Source organism: Grampus griseus, assembly GCF_964374135.1.
Source record: "Grampus griseus genome assembly, chromosome: 1".
NCBI classification, from domain to species: domain Eukaryota; kingdom Metazoa; phylum Chordata; class Mammalia; order Artiodactyla; family Delphinidae; genus Grampus; species Grampus griseus.
Window position 1 is genome coordinate 70,024,221 of NC_139017.1, and position 21,237 is coordinate 70,045,457.

General features: G+C 38.7%; 1 protein-coding gene across 1 annotated transcript; it reads left to right on the forward strand.

Moving 5' to 3' along the window:
• Positions 1–527: 527 nt before the first annotated feature.
• On the forward strand, positions 528–20,963 carry FCRL3 (Fc receptor like 3; the record flags this gene model as incomplete). The annotated part of the gene is given in 14 exon segments (XM_082660405.1): positions 528–597; positions 1,521–1,763; positions 2,284–2,535; positions 2,772–3,056; positions 4,081–4,368; positions 4,677–4,952; positions 10,797–11,075; positions 11,444–11,563; positions 16,945–16,972; positions 17,849–17,961; positions 18,175–18,243; positions 19,779–19,810; positions 19,904–20,020; positions 20,844–20,963. Coding segments are annotated over 14 exon segments (2,292 nt in total).
• Positions 20,964–21,237: the final 274 nt, after the last annotated feature.

Consider the following 21,237-nt stretch of genomic DNA (forward strand, 5'->3'; position numbering starts at 1 on the left):
TATGACCCCGCTTCCTGAGACTTTAAGCCAGTATTTAGCCAGAGATTGAAAAAGTAGGAGGAACAGTACCCAAGTAATGAGGGGAGGAGAAACCATTTCTCCAAGGCCTTTTCTGTCTCTACATGGCTGAGTTCAGACTAGGGAAGACAGGGGGGAATGAACTATGAAGCTGCTATGTATTAAATAGCAAAGAGAAAAGTCAGGATTGTGGGTACAAGTCATTCATATTTATACAATAAATTATAGGCTATTCTTTTTTGTTTCTTTGTTTGGGGACTATGGGTATCATAGAATGGGGGCAAAGAAATGGGAAGGAAAAACCGAAGAAGTGGTTGTGGCTGGGTTGTTGGAACACTTCTCAAATTGCATAAGTGAAAAGGTTTGAAAAACTTTACTCTGTGCTAACCTTTAAATCTTGGCTCCCTCACAGCTCCTGGAAGAGATCAATCAGGTCAGTTTTCCCTTTTCTCTGTTCCTCCTGGTCTCTGGGCATTGGTCCTCCCAGCCAGCACTGCCTGTACCCATAAATGAGGCCTGTGGTGATGTGCCAACATCAGTGGTATTGCTACTCCGAGGTCACACCTGTTGCATTAGTGGGTGAGCAGACTCTCCTCTGACTTCTCCAGTCTTCAGTTCTTTCCCTATTACTGAATGCCACAGTGCGGAGGGGAAGGAAATATTTGCAGAAGGAAAGGCAGAGGCAGGAGGCTGATATTGAGAGAAACTCAAATCTGATCTCCTCTATTCCCTAAGACCCCTCTGTATGTCCAAGCTGGTGCCACTATCAAAGAACATAGAAATATCTCCTATTCACAGTGGAAAATGCTAGAGCCAAATCTTTATACATCTCCAAAAGAAGCTCATGTCACTACACTGTTTCAATTTCTGGTCCCATTGGTTAGTTGCAATTATATATACAAATATGATTATGCAAGCAGTCCATGCCCCTTTGTTCAAATTTTTTATATCCTGTATCAATTACTGATTATACTCACCTTAGGCGGAGAGTAGAAAAATGTTGCCTTCCCCATAGACTCTCAAATTAAGCGAAGTTTAAAAGAATTGTAAGTGAAACAAATCTTGTTCATTAGATATTAATAACCAAGTAGGTACTGGTTTTTCAGAGTCTAGAAACTGCTTCTGAGGTATATACATCCCAGGCTGACTTTTACCTTGACAGGAAGGTATAGGACAAGAGCACTTCAGAATCAGCCCACCTTCAGAGGCCCTCACAATGTATGCCTTACTACAAATCATGTCTCCTGAACTTCTCTGAGCCCATACCAGGAACCTGAGACCTATCCCACATGACACCTACCCATCCACTGCTACTAGGCAAAAAATGACAAAGAACAGATTCTGTCCCAGGCAGTTCCCCAAGTTGTGTCTGCTCCATTTCCAGCCCTAGTCCTAATAGGAATTAGCCCAGAAAAACTCCTAGTTGCAGCTGGGCCCTTCCTTACGCCCCACCCACCTCTCATTCACCTTTACCTGCCTTCGTCTTTCCATTTCCTATTCAGGAGTAACTCCAAAAGCTTTTCTTCTCCTCAATCCTCCATGGTCTACAAACTTCAAAAATGACAGAGTGACTCTCACATGCAGAGATTCCCTTTCTCCAGCCCAAGGAGACATATCTTGGTATCATGATGATCATTTGTTGGATAATAAATCTGAACAGATCCAAATACACGAGACTGGATATTACAAATGCAAGACTCGAAGATCCTCTCCCAGTGACCCCGTACATATGGATTTTTTATCTGGTGAGGAAAGAAAGGAGGGAGTCTCTGAAATTAAACCACTGGGCAGCATGTCTAAGGGCTATGCTAATGCAGGGAGCCTAGGCAGGGCTGTAAACAGGCATGAGGATATTTGATGTATTGACCCCAGTGGGGAAAATAAGGAGATAGGACAGCAACAGAATGCTGCCTTGTCCATCCTCTCCATCCAGAGAAGTATTGGTAAGTATTGGTAAGAAGTATTGGTAAGTATTGGTAAGTATGGGGGAAGTCACCAGGAAAAAGGGACTTGGGTCTGAAGAAATGTATGGTATAAAACTTCTCTTTTAACAATATGTATAAGGATTTCTTAAGGATATTTTCTGGAAATTAGTTCATTATCCTAGGACAAGGGAGAACTGGGTTTTGGGATCATGTGGAAATGTTGATGGAGGACAGTTGCAGGTATGTATAGGACTGCAGCTCTTTCTTCATGGGCAGAAATGAGAGTTTGAAGAAACAAGCATCAGGAAATAAATTGATTGCATTCCTCCACTCTTTGCAGACAGACTGATCATCCAGGCTCCACACCCTGTCTTTGAAGGAGATGATGTTGTTCTGAGATGCCAGGGGAAAGAAGCAACAATTGAAACAGTTTTATACAAAAATAAAAAAGAAATTAGGAAGAGTTCTATACCAAACTTCACACTAAATTCAGTCTCCAGGGACAATGGCAAATATCATTGTACTGCTTCTAGGAAAATCTTTTGGGGAATAAAGAGAGACATTTCAAAACCTCTAACAATTCAAGTTCAAGGTAATGGATGCCCTCCTGTGGGTAATAGGACTTGGCAGGGAAACTGTGTGAGGATTTAGGGAGGGGCTCATCAGTGGGGATTTCATGAAAATCCTCCAGTCATGGGAGGGAGATGGGAAGTGGTTCCACCTACTTGGGTCTCTGTGTTCTGATAGCTGGTGCTGAAAGCACACGTGCATCTTTCCAGGAGCCCTGAACCTCACTACCTTGGGAACTGTGTTTGTTCTTCTCTCTAGAGCTGTTTCCCCCTCCTGTGCTGACAGTCAGACCCTCCCAGCCCATAGAGGGGAGACCGGTGACTCTGAAATGTGAGACTTGGCTCCCTCCACAGCGGTCATACATTCAGCTTCAATTCTGCTTCTTCAGAGAAGAGCAGGCCTTGGGATCAGGCTGGAGCAGCTCCCCAGAGCTCAATTTACCTACCATGTGGAGTGAAGACTCAGGGTCTTACTGGTGCCAGGCAGAGACAGTGACTCACCATGTCAGGAAAAGAAGCTTGAGATCCCAGATACATGTGCAGAGTGAGTGTCTGTGGGGCTGCACTTCCAGAGTCAGAGCTGGGGAGAGGAGAGGAGAGCAATGACATTTCCTACTCCCTAGGACACTGAACATAACAGAGAGGAGAATTTCAGCTGTCCTGGTATCCTTCTCTCTTCAGGTTCAACACTGGCCTAATGTCCCTAGAACATTCTCTTCCATCTAACTCAGTTAATAACAGTTATTGATCAGTTACTGGGTCCCCAACCCTGTGGGGGGGGTGGTTACAGAGACTTACAGGATATGTTCTCTCAAGAGTCAACAGATAGGGCTTCCCTGGTGGCACAGTGGTTGAGAGTCCGCCTGCCGATGCAGGGGACACGGGTTCGTGCCCCGGTCCAGGAAGATCCCACATGCCGTGGAGCAGCTGGGCCCGTGAGCCATGGCCGCTGAGCCTGCGCATCCGGAGCCTGTGCTCCACGACAGGAGAGGCCATAACAGTGAGAGGCCCGCGTAGCGCAAAAAAAAAAAAAAAAGTCAACAGACACAGATGACCACATGCAGTCTTTAGAGGTCCCTATGCTGCTTCCGTTTGTTGACCTAAACATATTCCAAAATAAAAGTGGAAGACAAACATGAACTGGAATAATCAGAAAAGAATGTGGGAAGATGGAGGTGAGACTGGAGAAGAGTCTTGAAGGATAGGAAAGGGGTTTGAATTTCAGGATAGAAGTAATATTCTCAGGGTTCACTCTTATTTTGTGATCCATCAGCTCACCAAAGATTCCTTAGATATAAATGTAAATAAAATGTGACTGCAGTCAGCATTAGGTTTAAGAAGATCAGGAGCCTAGTCCCCACATTCCCCAAGAATGGGAACTGTTGTATGTGGTGGGAGGGGTGTTTCTGCCTTTATAATAACATGCACAATTAATTCCTTATTGCCCACTTTGGACCCCTGCTTATTGTACCTGCTGCTATGGGCTTGTTCGTGACAGAACCAGCCTTCTCCTTGACCCTGAAGTTTCTGCCATGAGAACCCTCATGTGTCATCTTGTGTCCTCCCAGGAGTCCCTGTGTCTGATGTAAATCTAGAGATCCGGCCCCCCGAGGGGCAGCTGATTGAAGGAGAAAATCTGCTCCTTATCTGCTCAGTAGCCAAGGGTACAGGGACTGTCACATTCTCCTGGCACAGAGAGGGCACAGTGAGAAGTTTGGGAACAAAGACCCAGCGTTCCTTGTCGGCAGAGCTGCAGATACTCACTGTGAAGGAGCATGATGCTGGGAGATACTACTGTGCAGCTGACAACATTCACGGTCCCATCCTCAGTAAACTGATTAAAGTCACACTGAGAAGTAAGTTCCCGATTCCTTCTATTCAGCCTCGGTTCACAAGCCAGGGTTTAGGCGTTCTATCAGCCATGAGGCTCTTTGGAAGAAGGCAAAGGAACAGAGTTGTGAAGATTTAGAAGCTAACCAAGGAATGGCAAAGATGACAAAAGTTGAAGATATTTTATTTGTGGAGAGGACCGTGGTGATGAAAACAAAATTATTTAGGATTACTCTTCATGGTTCAAGAGATATATCTATATTTAAGTTTCTTGAGTGGGGTTATGAGTCTGTCACAGCATCAGAGTCCTCTGACAGTCTACTATCTCTCTCAGTTCCAGTGTCTCGCCCTGTCCTCACTCTCAGGGCTCCTGGGGCCCAGGTTGTGGTGGGGGACGTGATGGAGCTTCACTGTGAGGCCTGGAGAGGCTCTCCCCCGATCCTGTACCGATTTTATCATGATGGTGTCAGCCTGGGGAGCAGCTCAGTTCCCTCTGGAAGAGCATTCTTCAAATTCTCTCTGACTGCAGAACATTCTGGAAACTACTCCTGTGAGGCTGACAATGGCCTGGGGGTCCAGCTCAGTGACAGAGTGACTCTCAGTGTCACAGGTTAGTAGGGGTGCCTGCAGCAATTACAGCCCAGAATAGACTGTGTCTTCTCTTTTGGGCTACTTGCTGGTGTGACATTCCAGCAGACTCCCCACTTTTTCTTCCTCTACCTGAGAGTTCTGGGATTCTTTCTTCTGACTCTACATTCAGGAACTTAGGCCATTCCTAATGGTTTTTCTGCATTTATCAAGATGGTCATATGATTTTTATTTTTTATTTTATTGATGTGATGTACCATGTTGATTGATTTGCAATGTTGAACTACTCTTGCATACATGGAGTAAATCCCACGTGATCATGGTGTATGATCCTTTTAAAGTACTGTTGTATTCGGTTTGTTAATATTCTGTTGAGGATTTTTGCATCTATGTTACCTGAGATATTGGCCTGTAATTTTCTTTTTTGTGTGTTGTCTTTGGTTTTGGTGTCAGGGTGATGTTAGCCTTGTAAAATAAGTTAGGAAGTATTCCCTTCTCTTCAGGTTTTTTGAATATTTTGAGAAAGATAGGATTTACAGCACCTTTGAATGTTTGGTAGAATTCACCTGTGAAGTTATCTGGTCCTGTACTTTTATTCTTGGGAGGTTTTTGATTTCTATTTCAGTCTCTTTCCTAGTGATTGGTCATTCAGATTTTATTTTTTTATGATTCAGTCTCAGAAGGTTGTGTGATTCTAAGAATTTGCCCATTTATTCTAGGTTGCTCAATTTGTTGGCATATAACTGTCCACAATATTCTTGTATAATCCTTTGTATTTCTGGGCATTCATTGTTATAGCTCCTCTTTCGTTTCTGATTTTATTTATCAGAGCCTTCTCTCATTTTTCTTAGTGAGTCTAGCTAAAGGTTTGGCAATTTTGTCCATCTTTTAAAAGAATCAGGTCTTAGTTTTTATCAATATTTTCTATTTTCTTTTTAGTGTATATTTCATTTCTCTTTGAATCTTTATCATTTCCTTCCTCCTACTGACTTTTGGCTTCATTTGTTCTTCTTTTTCTAGTTCCTTTATGTGCAAAGTTAAATTTTGGTATGTCATATTTTCATTTTCATTTGTCTTCAGGTATTTTTTCAATTCACCTTTGATTTCTTGTTTGACCCAATAGTTGTTTAGCAGCTTGTTGTTTAGTCTCCACATATTTGTGATTTTCCAGCTTTCTTCTTGTGGTTGATCTCTAGTTTCATACCATTGTGAACAGGCAAGATGGTTGATATGATTTCAATCTTCTTAAATTCATTGAGACTTGTTTTGTATTCCAACATATGGTCTATTCTTGAGAAAGTTTCATGAGCACTTAAGAAGTATGTGTATTTTACTGCATTTGGATGGAATGTTCTGTATAAATTTATCAAGTCCATCTGGTCTAATGTATCTTTTAAGGCTGCTGTTTCCTTGTTGACTTTCTTTCTGTATGATCTATCCATTAATAGTGGGGTGTTACAGTTCCCTACTATTATTGTGTTGCTGTCAATTTCTCCCTTTAGGTCTGTTAATAATTGCTTTGTATATTTTGGTGCTCCTATGTTACGTGCATATATATTTATCACTATTACGTCTTCTTGATGAATTGTCCCCTTTATCACAATTAATGTCCATTTTTGTCCTTTGTTATCTTTTTTGGCTTGAGGTCTATTTCTCCTGATATGAGCATGGCTGTACCCACTTTTTTTTTTTTTTTTTTTGGCTGCCATATGCATGGAGTATCATCTTCCATCCTTTCACTATGAGCCTATGTTTGTCTTTAAAGGTAATGTGAGTTTCTTGGAGACAGCATAGAATTGGGTCTTATTTTTTACTCCATCTAGCCACTCTATGTCTTTTGATTGGTGAATTCAACCCATTTACATTTAAGGTTATTATTGATAAAGGAGAATTTAGTATTGCCATTTTACCTTTCATTTTCAGGTTGCTCTATATCTCCATTTTTTTCTTCCCCTTAAGTTTCTGCCTGCCATTTTGGTTTTGTGGTTTTTTATGATATTTTTCTCAGTTTCCCTTTTTTCATGTTTTGTATCTCTGTTCTAGACTTATATTTTGTGGTTACACTGCACTAGGAGAGGTCTTGCATAAGACCTCTCCTAGATAAAATAGTCTGTTTTCTGCTGATAGAATCTTATCTTCATTTACCTATATGGGTTCCATCCTTTTCCTCTTCCCCTTTTATGTTTTTATTGTCTCAAATTATCTCTTTTTGTATTGTGAGTTTTATACCAAATTGAAGTAGCTATAGTTATTTTTCTGGCTTCCCCCCTTTTACCTTTATGCTATAATAAAGTGTTTAAAACCTATTCTGATAAAGAGCTGCAATTTTCTGATTCTGTCTATTTCAGTTTCCTCAAAGTTTTGTACTTTTGCCTTTTTGTTTTTTGTAGAAGAGCTTCTTTCAACAATTCTTGTAAGCAGAACCAGTGTTGATGTATTCCCTCAGCTTTCATTCATATGGGAAAGTCTTTGTTTCTCCTTCATATCTGAATAATAACTTTGCTGGAAAAAATATTCTTGGGTGACACTTTTTATCTCTCAGTATTTTGAGAATGTCATTCCATACCCTCTTGTCCTGTAGAATTTCTGTTGAGAAACCTGATGTTAGGCTCATGGAGATTCTTTTGTAGGTTACCATCCTTTTTTCCCCCAGACTGCCTTAAAATTCTTTCTTTGTGATTGACTTTTGACAATTTTAATATAACATGTCTTGTAAAAGGTATTTTTGCTTTGAAGTAATTAAGTGTTCTCTTAGCTTCATGGATTTGTATATCCAGTTTCTTTCCTAGGTTTGGGAAGTTCTCAGCTATTATTTATTTAAATATACTCTCTGTTCGCCTCTCCCTGTTTTCTCCTGGGACACCCCTTATACTAATGTTGCCTTTCCTAAAAGAGTCAGATAGGTCTTGGAGAATTCCCTCATTTTAAAATTATCTTATTTATCTCTCCTCTTATACTTGTATCATGTCTAGATTTCTATCTTGAGATCACTAATTCTCTCTTTCATATAGTCTGATCTATTTCTAGTGCTTTCCAAGGCATTCTTCTCAACATTTATTCAGTTCTTCAATTCCAGAATTCCTGTTTGGCTCTTTTTTAGAGTTTTAATATCTCTGGTAAAGTATTTCTTTTGTTCATTAATTTTATTTCTGAGCTCATTAATCTGGCTTTCTGAGTGTTCTTGTAGCTTGTTGAGTTTCTGAATGACAACTATTTTGACTTTCTTTGAATTCTTTCTCAGTTAGATCACAATATTTCATGACTGTAAGTTTGAATTCTTTCTCAGTTAGATCACAATATTTCATGACTGTAAGTTTGGTTTCTGGAGAATTGCCAGTTTCTTTTTGTGGTACAGTGTTACTGTGATTCTTCATGGTACTTGATGGGTAGTTTCTCTGCTGGTGCACTTGATGTGGTGACAGTTAGATATCAGAGGCCTTTCTTTTGTTTTCCAGTAGATGGTGGTATGGCATAAGTTTTTGGTTTCTCTTACCTAAGCTGCCTCTGGCTATGTTTGAGAGTAGTCACTTTCCATCCTCCCCTCTCTCTATAAGAAGTGTGGCTCTATTATCACTTCCTGTGCCTCCGGAGTTACTGCTGCTTTGCTCCTGAAGTGTTGCTGTTATCATCACCTGGTGCCCCAGGATGGTGGGCTGTTCTCTCGTGTCTGGGATCCCTTGAGTCATAGGTTCCACCAATGCAGGCAAAGCAAGGGGGTAGGGTGGGAGCTAGGGTCAGGCTGGCACCTATACCCTTTCTGATGTCATAAGGTTTGTGGACTCTGCCGTTGTGGGTTGAGAGGCAGGGGCTGGCGTCATGGGGCACTCATTAAAAAAATGAGTAAAGGACTTGAATAGACATTTCTCCAAAGAAGACATAAAAATGGCTATTAGATACATGAAAAAAATGCTCAACATCACTCATTATTAGGGAAATGCAAACCAAAACTACAATGAAATACCACCTCATACTCATTAGGATGGGTACTATAAAAATAATAGAAAATAACAAGTGTTGGCTAGGATGTGGAGAAATTGGAATCCTTGTGTAATGTTGGTAGGAATGTAAAATGATGAAATCATTATTGAGAACACTATGGAGGCTCCTCGGAAAATTAAAAATAGAGCTACCGTATGATACAGAAATTCCACTTCTGGGTATACATCCCCCGACGCTGAAAATATATTCTCAAAAAGATATTTGTACACGCGTGTACAGAGCAACATTATTCATAATAGCTAAAACATGGAAACAACCCAGTCCGTTTATCTGTTGATAACCCAATATCCATTATCAATAGATAAATGGATAAGCAAAGTGTGGTATGCACATAATATGAAATATTACTCAGACTTAAAAAGAAAGAAAATTATGCTACAACCTGGATGAATCTTGAGGTCATTATGCTAAGTGAAACAAACCAGTCAATAAAAGACAAATACTGTATGATCCCACTTATATAAGATGTTTAGGTTAGTCAAAATCATAGAAACAGAAAGTAGCCTGGTGCTTGTCACGGGGTGGGGAAATGGAGTATAGGGAGTTATTGTTTAACGGGTATAGAATTTCACTTTTACAAGGTAAAAAGTTATGGAGATGGATGGTGGTATTGGTTTCACAATGTCATGAAATTATTTAATACCACTTAACTGTACACTTAAAAAGTTTATGATGGAAAATGTTAAGTTATGAGCATTTTACAGCAATAAAAATTGGATAAAAATATATGAGGTGGTGACATGGGTGGAAAGGCACACTGAGATGTGCAAAGAATGTATAAAGCCTTACCCCGGAGACTCTTCGCATTTGGCCCAGGTCACTATATATTGTAAAGGATGTACAGAAGGGTGAATTATTCCCATTCAATGGATTGTCTCCATGTTCCCTCCCCTTTAGCCAATCTCAGATGCAAAGCAAAGCTTAAGATCCTTACCAAACTTCTCTTGCCAATGAAGCACACAGCTTATATCTAAAGCACTGCACACAGATTGGCTCATCCAGGTTCCCTCACAACTTAGCAGAATCAGCAATCTCACAGTTCACATTAATTAATTATTGATTAATAATTCCATATATTAATTAAAAACATAGTGATTTTCTGTTTTTCCTGGCTGTCCTATTTCTATAATCACAAAGTAAAATGGAAATCATATTGTTATTGCTGTGTCTGGATATTTTGGGGCCAATCTGGATCAATTTTGTCATCCACTCATTCACGAATTGTTGATGAACTATTACATGCCAAGACAAAGTTCCAGCAGCCGGAAATACAAAAATGAACAAACAGATATGTCCTCATCCTTATGAAACGTACATTCTATTAGAGGAATCAGATATACAACAATGATAGATGATAGATAGATAAATAAGAGAGAGATACATAGATACATAGATTGATAGATGTTAGTGTTAATGCTATGCAGAAAAATAAAGCAAGGTAACTGGGTAAAAGGTAATGAGGTCCTACTTCAGATAGGTGTGGAAGTCTAGGTTTAAAGCTAAGTCTCAGGAGTCAATCAATGATATGGAGAAACAAACCTTGCTTTTAGTTATTATTTCTATCAGTAATAGTAGCTAACATTTATCGAGCATTTTACATACATGATTCTTATTACCATAGCTTGTGATATAATTATTATTAGCTCCATTTTACGAAGGAATAAACTGAGACTTGGAGCTAGTAAAAAGTTTTTAAAACATCAAGATCACAGGGCTAATAAAGAGCAGAGACGGGATTTAAACTCAGGTTTTCCTGAATCCCAGGTCTATGTTCCTACTACTAAACTAAACTAAATATTTCCTTTATTAACTTATCTTGTACACATACTTAATTAAAGCTGCTCATGAACTATGTTGCTTCCCTCAGTTCCAGTGTCTCATCCTGTCTTCACCTTCCACCCTGCTGGGGCCCAGGCTATGGTGGGAGATGTGTTAGAGCTTCGCTGTGAGGCCCAAAGAGGCTCTCCCCCGATCCTGTACTGGTTTTATCACAAGAATGTCACCCTGGGGAGCATCTCGGACCCCTTTGGAGGAGGAGCATCCTTCAACCTCACTCTGATGGCAGAGCATTCTGGGAACTTCTCTTGTGGGGCTGACAATGGCCTGGGGGTCCAGCGCAGTGAGATGGTGACACTCAGCGTCACAGGTGGGTTGGTGGTACCTGGGCTATAGGTTACATTTATAAGCAATAAAATATTTCTCCAATAGACTGTAGAAATTCTCCCAGTGTCAAAGAGTTATTAACATGAAAACAAGGCTTGAAGTTTCTGGAGACTGGTACTGATTTCATGGGGGTGAGGGAGGGAAAAGGAATACATTTTAATGTTAGATTCTGGCAATCACTCTCATGTGCTATTATTTTGAAAATTACAAATTATACTGTAAATGATTCAAATTGAGAAATCAGAACCTGGCAAAACCTGTCCTAATATATAGCTAGCCCCCACATACATGTTTTTTGTCTAGATAAAAAAATATTTGGCCCTGAACTCAAGTATAGGTCTCTTTACTTAGGGCCTTCCAGTAACAAAATAACGCTTATCACCAAGGGGGTCACTGCAGGACTGCTAAGTATCCTTGGCCTTGCTGCTACTGCTGCTCTGGTGTGTTACTTCAGGACCCAAAGGAATTCAGGTGAGTGACTATATCTTACTCTTTGATGTTGTGACTTTTGCCATTGCTGTAATAACTTGGACTTGTGTAGTACATCCTATAAAGGTCAATTATCCCTTTCCAAGTACTAAGCCCTCAGTTCTAATCACTGCCACTCTGTGGCAGTGACAAAAAGGTACAACAAATTTCTTAATGAAGTTACTACTCCATGTATTTAATTTGAGATTTAAATCAGAGAACAGAGTTTAGCTTCCATTTAAAAATTAGAAAGTTAAGTATTTACTGTTCCAACCCCAGTCCAAAGCTTACTGAAAACAAAAAGAAGGAAAAACAAAGTCCTCCACTTGTCACAACAACAAAAATAGACAATAGCCATAAGTACAAACCATAAACTCTGAGATATATTTGAAAAGCATATAAAGACAGTGATATTTGTTAGTAGATAAAATTAATAGATATTATGAGAATGAAATTAAAATTTTAATTTCTGATTGTTGCTAGTATATAGAAATTCAGTTGATTTTTGTACATTGATCTCATATCCTGCAACCTTGCTAAACACACTTATTAATTCTAGTATTAGTTTTGTAGGTTCCATCAGATTTTTCTGCATAGATGATCAAGTCATCTGGGAATAAAGATAATTTTACTCCTTACTTTCCAATCTGGATTCCTTTTATTTCTTTTTCTTGCCTTAATGGACTGGCTAGAACCTCCTGTACAATGTTGAATAGAAGTGTTGAGAATAGACCTACTTGTCTTGTTCTTGAACTTAAAGGGGGGAAAGTGTTTGGACTTTCACCACTGCATATGATAATATTAGCTGTGGATTTCTTGTAGCTGCTGTTTATTAGGCTGAAGAACTCTCTACTAATTGTAATTTGCTGACAGTTTTTACAGAAGAAATGACAAATGTTTTTTCTACATTGATTGAGATGATCATATGATTTTATTTTCTAGTCTAGTGATACAGGTTTTGGATTTTGAATGTTGAACTGGCTTTGCATTTCTGGGGTCAACCTCACTTGCTTATAATTTTTGAATTTGATTTGCTAAAATCTTTAAGAACGTTTGCACCTATGTTCATAAGGGATATTGATTTGGTAGTTTTATTTTCTTGTCATTTCTTTTTCTGGCTTGATGTCTAGGTAATACCCACTTAGTTATCACTTCCAGAATTCTTCATTCCTTTTTGTATATACATACATCCATATGGTATCATTCTCTCTCAGTTTGAAGGACTTCTTTTTAACATTTCTTGTACTATGGGTTTGTTTGTGAACTTGATTGACAGTGTTGCTGAAGTCTTCTATATCCTTTCTGATTTTCTTTTTACTTGATCTATCAGTTATTGAGAGAAGGGTATTGAAATCTTCAACAATATTTGTAAATGTTTCCATTTCTTCTTGCAATTCTATCACATGTTCTTCATGTATTTTGAAACTTTATTATTAGGTGCACAAATATTTATCATTGTTATGTGTTTTTGATGAAATGACCACATTATCCTTATGACCTTTTTATTCCTGTAGCATCATTTACTCTGAAATATTCTTTGACATTAATATATTAATATAAATAATGTTAGCATGATATTTCTTTTTTCTACCCTTTTAACTTATTTGTGCCTCTATTTTTTTTATTTTTTTTATTTTTGCGGTACGCAGGCCTCTCACTGTTGTGGCCTCTCCCGTTGTGGAGCACAGGCTCCAGATGCGCAGGCTCAGCGGCCATGGCTCATGGGCCCAGCCGTTCCGCAGCATGTGGGATCTTCCCAGACCAGAGCACGAACCCGTGTCTCCTGCATTGGCAGGCGGACTCTCAACCACTGCGCCACCAGGGAAGCCCTGTGCCTCTATATTTAAAGTGTATTTTTATAGATAGCATATAGTTAACTTGGATTTTTTTAATCTAATATGGCAGTCTCTACCCTTTAATTTTAAAAATTTAGACCATTTAGATTAATGTGATTATTGATAGGGTTAGGTCCCTAAATCTATTATTTTGCTATTTGTTTTCTATTTGTCTCATCTGTTCTTTGTTTTCCGTTTCCTTTTTTTTCTACCCTCTTTTGGACCACTTGAGTATTTTTTATGATTCCATTTTATTTCCTTTTTTGGCTTATTATCTATATAACTCATTGCTTTGTTATTTTAGTGGTTGTTTTAGAGTGTATGGTATACATATCTAACTTATCACAGTCTACTTTCAAGTGACATTTTATCACTTCATGTATAGCATAAGAATCTTACCATTGTGTACTCCATTTCTCCCCTGCCTGTTACATTGCTATTAATTTTGTAAACAACTATCTTTTAAAGAAGTTTACATATAATTTTAAAATATTATACATTTACTTATAAAGTTACCACTTCCAATGTTCTTCATTCCTTTTTGTATATCCATATGTTCATCTGGTATCATTTTCTTTCCACCTAAAAGATTTCTTTTAACATTTCTTGTAGTATGGGTCTGCTGGTGGTGAATTATTTCAGCTTCTGTATGTCTGTAAAAGTCTCTGTTTTGCATTCATTTGTGAAATATATTTTTACTGGCATAGAATTCTGGGTTGAAAATTTTGTTTTCTTTCAATATTTTAAAGATGCTGTACTGTCTTCCTGTGTGCATGGTTTCTAACAAGAAATCTGTCATAATCCTTGCCTTTTTCTTATGTGATTGCTTTTATTTTTCTCTCTGAATGTTTTTTCATGGATCAGAAATCTTTGAGTGAATAGACTGTTTTATTCAGTGCTTTGGGTGCTTATAAGGTTTCAAGACTTTATATCTGGAATTACTAATCCTTTACTTTCTGTCTTTCTCTGTGGTGTAACATGAACTCTCTTTTTCTGTCAGACCAAATGGTTCTGTTTTCCTTTTTCAGGGCTCATATTGAAAATCAAGCAAATAAACAAATAATTGGGTCTCAATTTAATGAAAGCTTTACATACTTTCCTTAATGATAGTGGTTAAGCATTGTCTTCTGACTTCCACTTTCAGGTCAATCAATGAGCATCCATCCTTCCTCTTCTTTGTATAAAAAATGGCATCATCATTTTATGACTGATATTTAAAGCTACTTAATAGTTTCTTAAATAATATTACATATACAATTATGTGTGTAGCACTAACCCTGATAGTACTCATCATAAAATCTGTCATTCATGTAGAGTCTATTATATGCAATTTTATAGTGTCTAATTCTCTCAGTTTTTCAGTATGTACATTTCACTTCAATTAAACCAATATCATTATAACCATATTAAAGATGAAGAAATGAAGATTTGGAGAAGTTAGACACCTTTCCAAATTCATGTGTATCTACTAAGAGTCAGAGTTAGGTCTTAACTGGGGTCTCCCTAGCCCTTGAGTCCATATACTCTCCATTACATCTTGGTGACTTGTAAAAGGCTGGTTGTACCTCCTACTTTAAAAATTACTTTTCTATCTCATTACCTATCTGGATGTCATTTATTAATCAGTAACATACTAGAAGTGCAGACATTAGAACCTCAGTATTGCAGTTGATAATATTAAAAAAACAGGTTGCTCAGTCAGTACAACACCAAATAACATAAGGGAAGGAAAGATTACCAATCATTATTTAATGTGATCCATGAGGGCAGAAACCCAGGAGATTCTGTCCTCTACATCTAAGGGAAATGTTTTTTTAAATAGCAAACTCAACTAAGGAATTCTGACAGTGTCAATCAGAGGATCTCTGCCTTTCACATCTCAAAATCTTGTCTACTGTACTTCCCTCATAGCAAAGTCTTCCTTCTCATTATTGACCAGTCTTCTCAGGGAAGAGCTCAGGCCTTTCAAATTCATCTAAAAGTGAAGGACTCTGCTCCTTAAGCCTGAGTGTTTCCTCCAAGTTACCTAAGGGAGTGATATATTTATTGACTCTATAACTGCTTGGAATTAAATTCCAGTAATGTAACTCTCCAAACTCCAGTCTCCTTAGCTGTATAATGGTCATAATAATAGTATACACCTTTTAGGTGCTATGAGACAATCTATGTAAACTGCTTAGCACAGTGCCTGGCCCATATATCTTTAGTGAATACTAGCTTATATTATAAATAGCCACCTTCTGGGTCTGTTTTCCTTTATGCAGATGAAGAGATAATCTGACTCTCAGATGCATCCTGGGACTTAGTTAACCTGCTTACAAGTAAGGGTATTAGTTGTTGATTGATATGGTTACAATGGCCCTGAGGAGAGAGATACAGGCCAGGATCACACTTACACACCTCTAGTTTAACTCAGGACACCTGGTTCCCAAAGATGGGGTTTGTAGGCATTAATCAGTCATTTTCCATGAGAGGTAAGGCTGAATATGTTTACTTTGGGAAATAACTTGTGTCCTCTAAGCCCAGTGAGACAGATATAGAGCCACAGATAAGTAGGCAAAGGGCAGAGATGGGAAACTGGGAGGAGGCTGTACTGGGCAGGCCAGAAAGATTTCAATATTTTTGTGTTGATGGAAAGCTGGCATATTTTCAAGGCTGATGGAGTAGGCTTCCAAATTAGGTTTACATGTAGTCACCTATTAAAAAATTGTCAACTTGTTTTTCTTTTAGTCCTCATAGTACATAGTTTAATTTGTTCAGTCGTTTAACAAATCTTTACTAAATATTTTCAAACTTCTAGGCACTGGAAATAGAAAAATAATTAAGACAAGTTTTGCGCCTTCAAGTAACACACCTTTTCACGAAGGAGAGAGTTAGAGGCAAACACAGAAATAGATAATTAAAATACAATATAGTAATTTTAATATTGCAGGGTTCTATGTGCATGGATATAGGTCACTTAATCCAGCCTGTTGGCATCAGGGAAAGCTCTGGAGGAGGAAAGATAAATTGGTATTAGCCAGGTGAAAGCGAAGGAAAGAAGGGGTATGGAGAAAACAATATGCACCCAATGTTGTTGAAATGGATTTGCAAGGTCAGAGATAAAGAAAGGTCTGGGCTTATTCTGGTAGTCCTATTGAGTCATACTTGTGTAACAAGTATTAATTTTAACCCCCCTCTAGGCCTCAGTCTCCTTGTCTCTACCTCATAGGGCTGCAGTGAGAATAGAGAAGTGGGAGTATGGGAAGCACTTGATCTAGAGTTAAATATTAAGTTGTCTCTCTTCTGCTACTTCGTCACAACTACTTAGAGTTCATGCTGCTATTACTGATTGAATGATTGAGAATAAGTGTGATTCTGTGCAAATGTCTCTCCAGACCCCACCTTCTTTATCTATAACATGACATAAGGGGTGGAGCCGGATGTTCTCAAAGGTTTGCCATAGCTGAAATCTAGACTGAATTTGATTTCTGGGAAAGGATATTCTAACATAGAGCACATTGTCCACAGAGATCACTTATCATCAATGTTCCTTTTTTTGTTTTTCAGGAGGACTTTCCACCACTGGAACACCTAGGTGAGGTCTCTGCTTCTTGTGCTGTCAGCATTTTCATTTTAGTTATGCTCACAAGATAGAACATGGAAATATGTACATTAAAAATATTTTACTCATTTCCTATTAAAATTTCAAATTCTTATGAAATAAAAAATGTGATTAAGAAGGCCACTTTTGATCATAGTTGTGAATAATACTCACTTATACCTACTTATACACAGAAATAATGTTATTTACTATCCATGGTTAATTTATCTCCTTCCTTAAGTGTGCGCCAGTAGAGAATTGATCACTGATGTCTTAATGATATCATCTTTCATAAGGCTACATTTATTCACTCCCTTATCACTCATTTCCCCACTCATACACTCATTCAGGAAACAATTATTGAATGCTGGCAATGTTCAACTCACAATATTAACTGCAGAAGGAAATGAAATTGGAAAAAAATACTTTTCCTGAAAAGCCTTCATAATATTTTACAGGAAAGGTAGATCATTGTAATATGAGGTAGAAAACTGAAAGGAACCTAAAAAAGGACAAAGGTCAACTTCTGTGGAATGCAGAAGCCTTTGTGTACCAATGTTGAAACATTTAAACTTTTGAAAGTAATAAAAAATAGGCAAACACAAGTGTTTACTCTGTCAAAGGGACCTTGAACTATGTAGCCTTTGTCCTCTGACCTTGCCTCAGCTGGCCTTCTCTGTGATGCTGCCCTGGCTCTGTCTTGTGCCATACTTCTGACGTTTTCTCAAAAGAAGCATGAAGACTCAGAGTAGCAGCCATGATATTTTCACATGAACCATGCTGAGCTCTTCCTGGATATTGATTTTCCTGAGATTCTGTGTAATCCACAAATAATTTTCTCCTTTTTGTCTCTCTCCCCTTCTGTCACAGTTACAGTCCCAAGGAGTTTAAGGAACCTTCTAGAACCTCCCACACAGACCCCCAAGAACCCACTTACTCTGAACCACCAGACCCAATGGAACAGCAGCCAGTGTACAGCAATGGTGAGAACTTCCTAAGGAACAGAGGGCTCCAGGGAGGAACCAGGGAGGGAAGAGAGATTGAGCAACAGTCCATGGTTCAGTCATATTCAATATAAAAATGTCATTTCTGTCACTATGTCAAGGTTAGAAGGTGGTTATAAACTTGGTGACTGGGAAGAAGAGTTTATAGTGTGAGCTCTTGACTGCAGCCAACTGTGATCTATTGTTTTGCAGTGGATCTTGGTGAGAGCAACCTGGTTTATTCCCAGATCTGCAGCATCCAAGATACAAAAGAAAATTCAGGTGAGACACAAGTAGAGGTAAGGTGGCAGTGTTTTATCAAATCCAGCAAGGGGTTTTTGATCAAAGAGTCATCTCAATATGAATCCAACATGAGAGGCATTAACTGCTCCTCTTATATTACCAATCCTATAATCATATCCATTCCCTCTTACCTGTCTACACTGCCACAATTACCCCATAAACTCTTTAAGGACAGACACCTTATTTCTTTGCTAATATATCAGTAGCATATAGTGTTATGCTTAGAAAATGATAGGCCCCCTCAAATTTTTCTTTAATGAATGAATGAACATAGGCATAATAAATGAACAATAAATGAACATAATAAATGAACAAAGGCATAATAAATTAAGTCTTTAATTATCTAATGTGTAGACAATTGTAATTCTCTTAACTGGTCTCTTTATTTCTAATCTCATTCTCCTTCCAACCTTGTAACGACCTGTTTCCAGTGTGATCCCTCTGAGATGCACAATTGATCACATCATTGTCTAGGTTAACTGCCCTCAGTGATTCTCCATTTTAAAGCATGACCCTTGCCTTCCCCTGTGATTTTGTCCCTCCTCTAAGCTCTGCCTTATGTCCTTACTTTAGCCATATTGAACTCTTAACATTTCTTTGATCAAACTGGGTGGTTTTGTGCTTTGGTGCTCGTGCTTCTTATTTGTCTTGTAATGTTCTTGCCTCTAGTTTGTCTGTGACCCTTGCTCACATTTCAAGAAATAATTCAGTTATCATCGTGAAACTCAGTAATTCCCACCAGCCCTCCCTATCTCCTAACCTGAGAGGAACTGATTACCCTTTGTGGCAACAGCATAGTTTAATATGTATTTTTATCTTGGTGCTCATAATACTTCTTGCATTTGTTTCCATGTCTGTTTCTCTATTTCTCTCCTTAAAAATGATAAGATTCTTAATTGTATGGACTGAGTTTATGTCATTTTTGCCACTTTATGGCTTACCAATGCTTAATAGAAGGTCATTGTTCACTGAATGCTTATTGGCTGAATAACTAAATGAAAGAGATCCAAAGAATCCCTTGGTAGGTTAGGAGAAATACACACACTGAATTTTCTCAATGTTAGCACTGCGTATCTTTGGCTTACTGGGCATTTTCTGTTTGGCCTTAGAATGCCAAGTCCCTATTGGAGCTGCCTCCTCCAATTTCTCTGTGCAAAGTGAAGTGAATCATATTTACTTCCTTCTCCCAGATGATCAATGTAGCCATAGAGGCCCTAAATAGTAGTAGGGAGGTGGAAATAACAGAGTTGCTCTGCTGGGGTTGTGATGAGCTGTGGAAAAAGGAAGATATTTTCAAGAAAGTCATTCTGGGAATTTTATGGGCAGAGGAAAGGCTTTATTGTTTGTGTGAGGATGAGATTCTTGCTCTGTGAGGGCTTTGGAAGAATTCAGCAGAGGAGACAGGAAATGAGTCAGCAGAGGAAAGATTGGCTTGGAATGCACTGTGAGTAGGTTGTAAGTTACAATGTAGTACCCACAGTTTAATACTTTTCTTTCCTCTTCCCATTCAACAGCAAATTCACCAAAGAAACACTGGGAGGATAAGGTGGGTCATATTTCCTGGCTTGCTTTCCCCTCTGCTCTTCCTCACCTACATTTAGGTACTTACTCTCTGTGTTTTGTTTTTTTTTTCCACTAGGAGCCTGTAGTCATCTATTCAGAGTTGAAGAAGGCACATCTAGATGATTCTGCAGGGCTGGCCATCAATCAAGACAGGGACCTTGAAGATGCTGCAGAAAACTATGAGAATGTCCCATGTGCACTGTCAGCCATAGACCACTAGCTCTGTACCCATAGTGGCTCACAGAGACCCTGAGAAGCAGCCTGTGTCATTATCTCTGTTATCTCCAGCCATGCTACCTCTTTCCCTCCAGGGCTCAGCATCCCAAGAGGCTGGGCTATAGGGGACATCAGGCTGGGTGAAAGCTCTGCCAACTTCCTCTGTGCCTGAGTCTGTGTATTATCTAGGAACATAGTGATCAGCATTTGAGTAAATTCTGCATTCCTTTCACAGTAGAGACACATGTGAAGGCAGGGCAGTTGGGCCTTCAGCTCCCGGGCCTGTTGATGAGAAAGGAGAAATGGTCTAGCCAGGATCATGAGGATGCAATCGTGACCGGTTGATCTAAGTGGGATCAAAATCTTTTTATGTACTATCTCTACATAAACAGTTTGTTCTAAACATCTTGTTTCCATTTTTGTGGGGTTGATAGTGGCATGGCTGATGTTCTGTTGTACATGCTTTGTTCCAGCTACCAAATTGGAAACAACCAAAAAGCTTTGTTCTATCCACGTATATACTATTTCTTCATGAACTATACATCAGTATTAAGATTTTTTAAAATAACACATTCTATTTAATGGGAGAGAGCTTCCAAATTGTCTGATTAGATAGTATAATGGACTGAATTGTATTCTCTCAAAATTCAATGTGACTATACTTGGAGATAGGACCTTTAAGGAGATAATTATGGTTAAATGAGGTCATAAGGGTGGCCCCTAATTGAATTGGACTGGTGTCTTTCTAAGAAGAAGAGGAGACACCAGAGCCCTCTCTATCTTTCTTCATGCACACAGAGGAAAGGCCATGTGAAGACACAGCAAGACAGATATCTGCAAAGCCTGAAAGTGGCAGGAAGAGAGGTCTCGCCAGAAACCAACTCTGCCAGCACCTTGATCTTGGACTTCTAGAACTGTGAGAAAATAGATATCTGATGTTTAAGCCACCTAGTCTGTGGTATTTTGTTATGGCAGCCAGAGCAGACTAACACAAATTTATACATAGATACATAGATGACAAATGATTGATGACGATGATGATGATGATAGATAGATAGATAAAGATAGATGCAGGTATATGACACACACACACATACACACCCCAGCCCACACAGAATTTGTAGTCTTCAAGATACTTCATCTCTCATAAGATCAAACATTCCTCCTACAAGTTGCAGCTCAGTTTTACTGTTT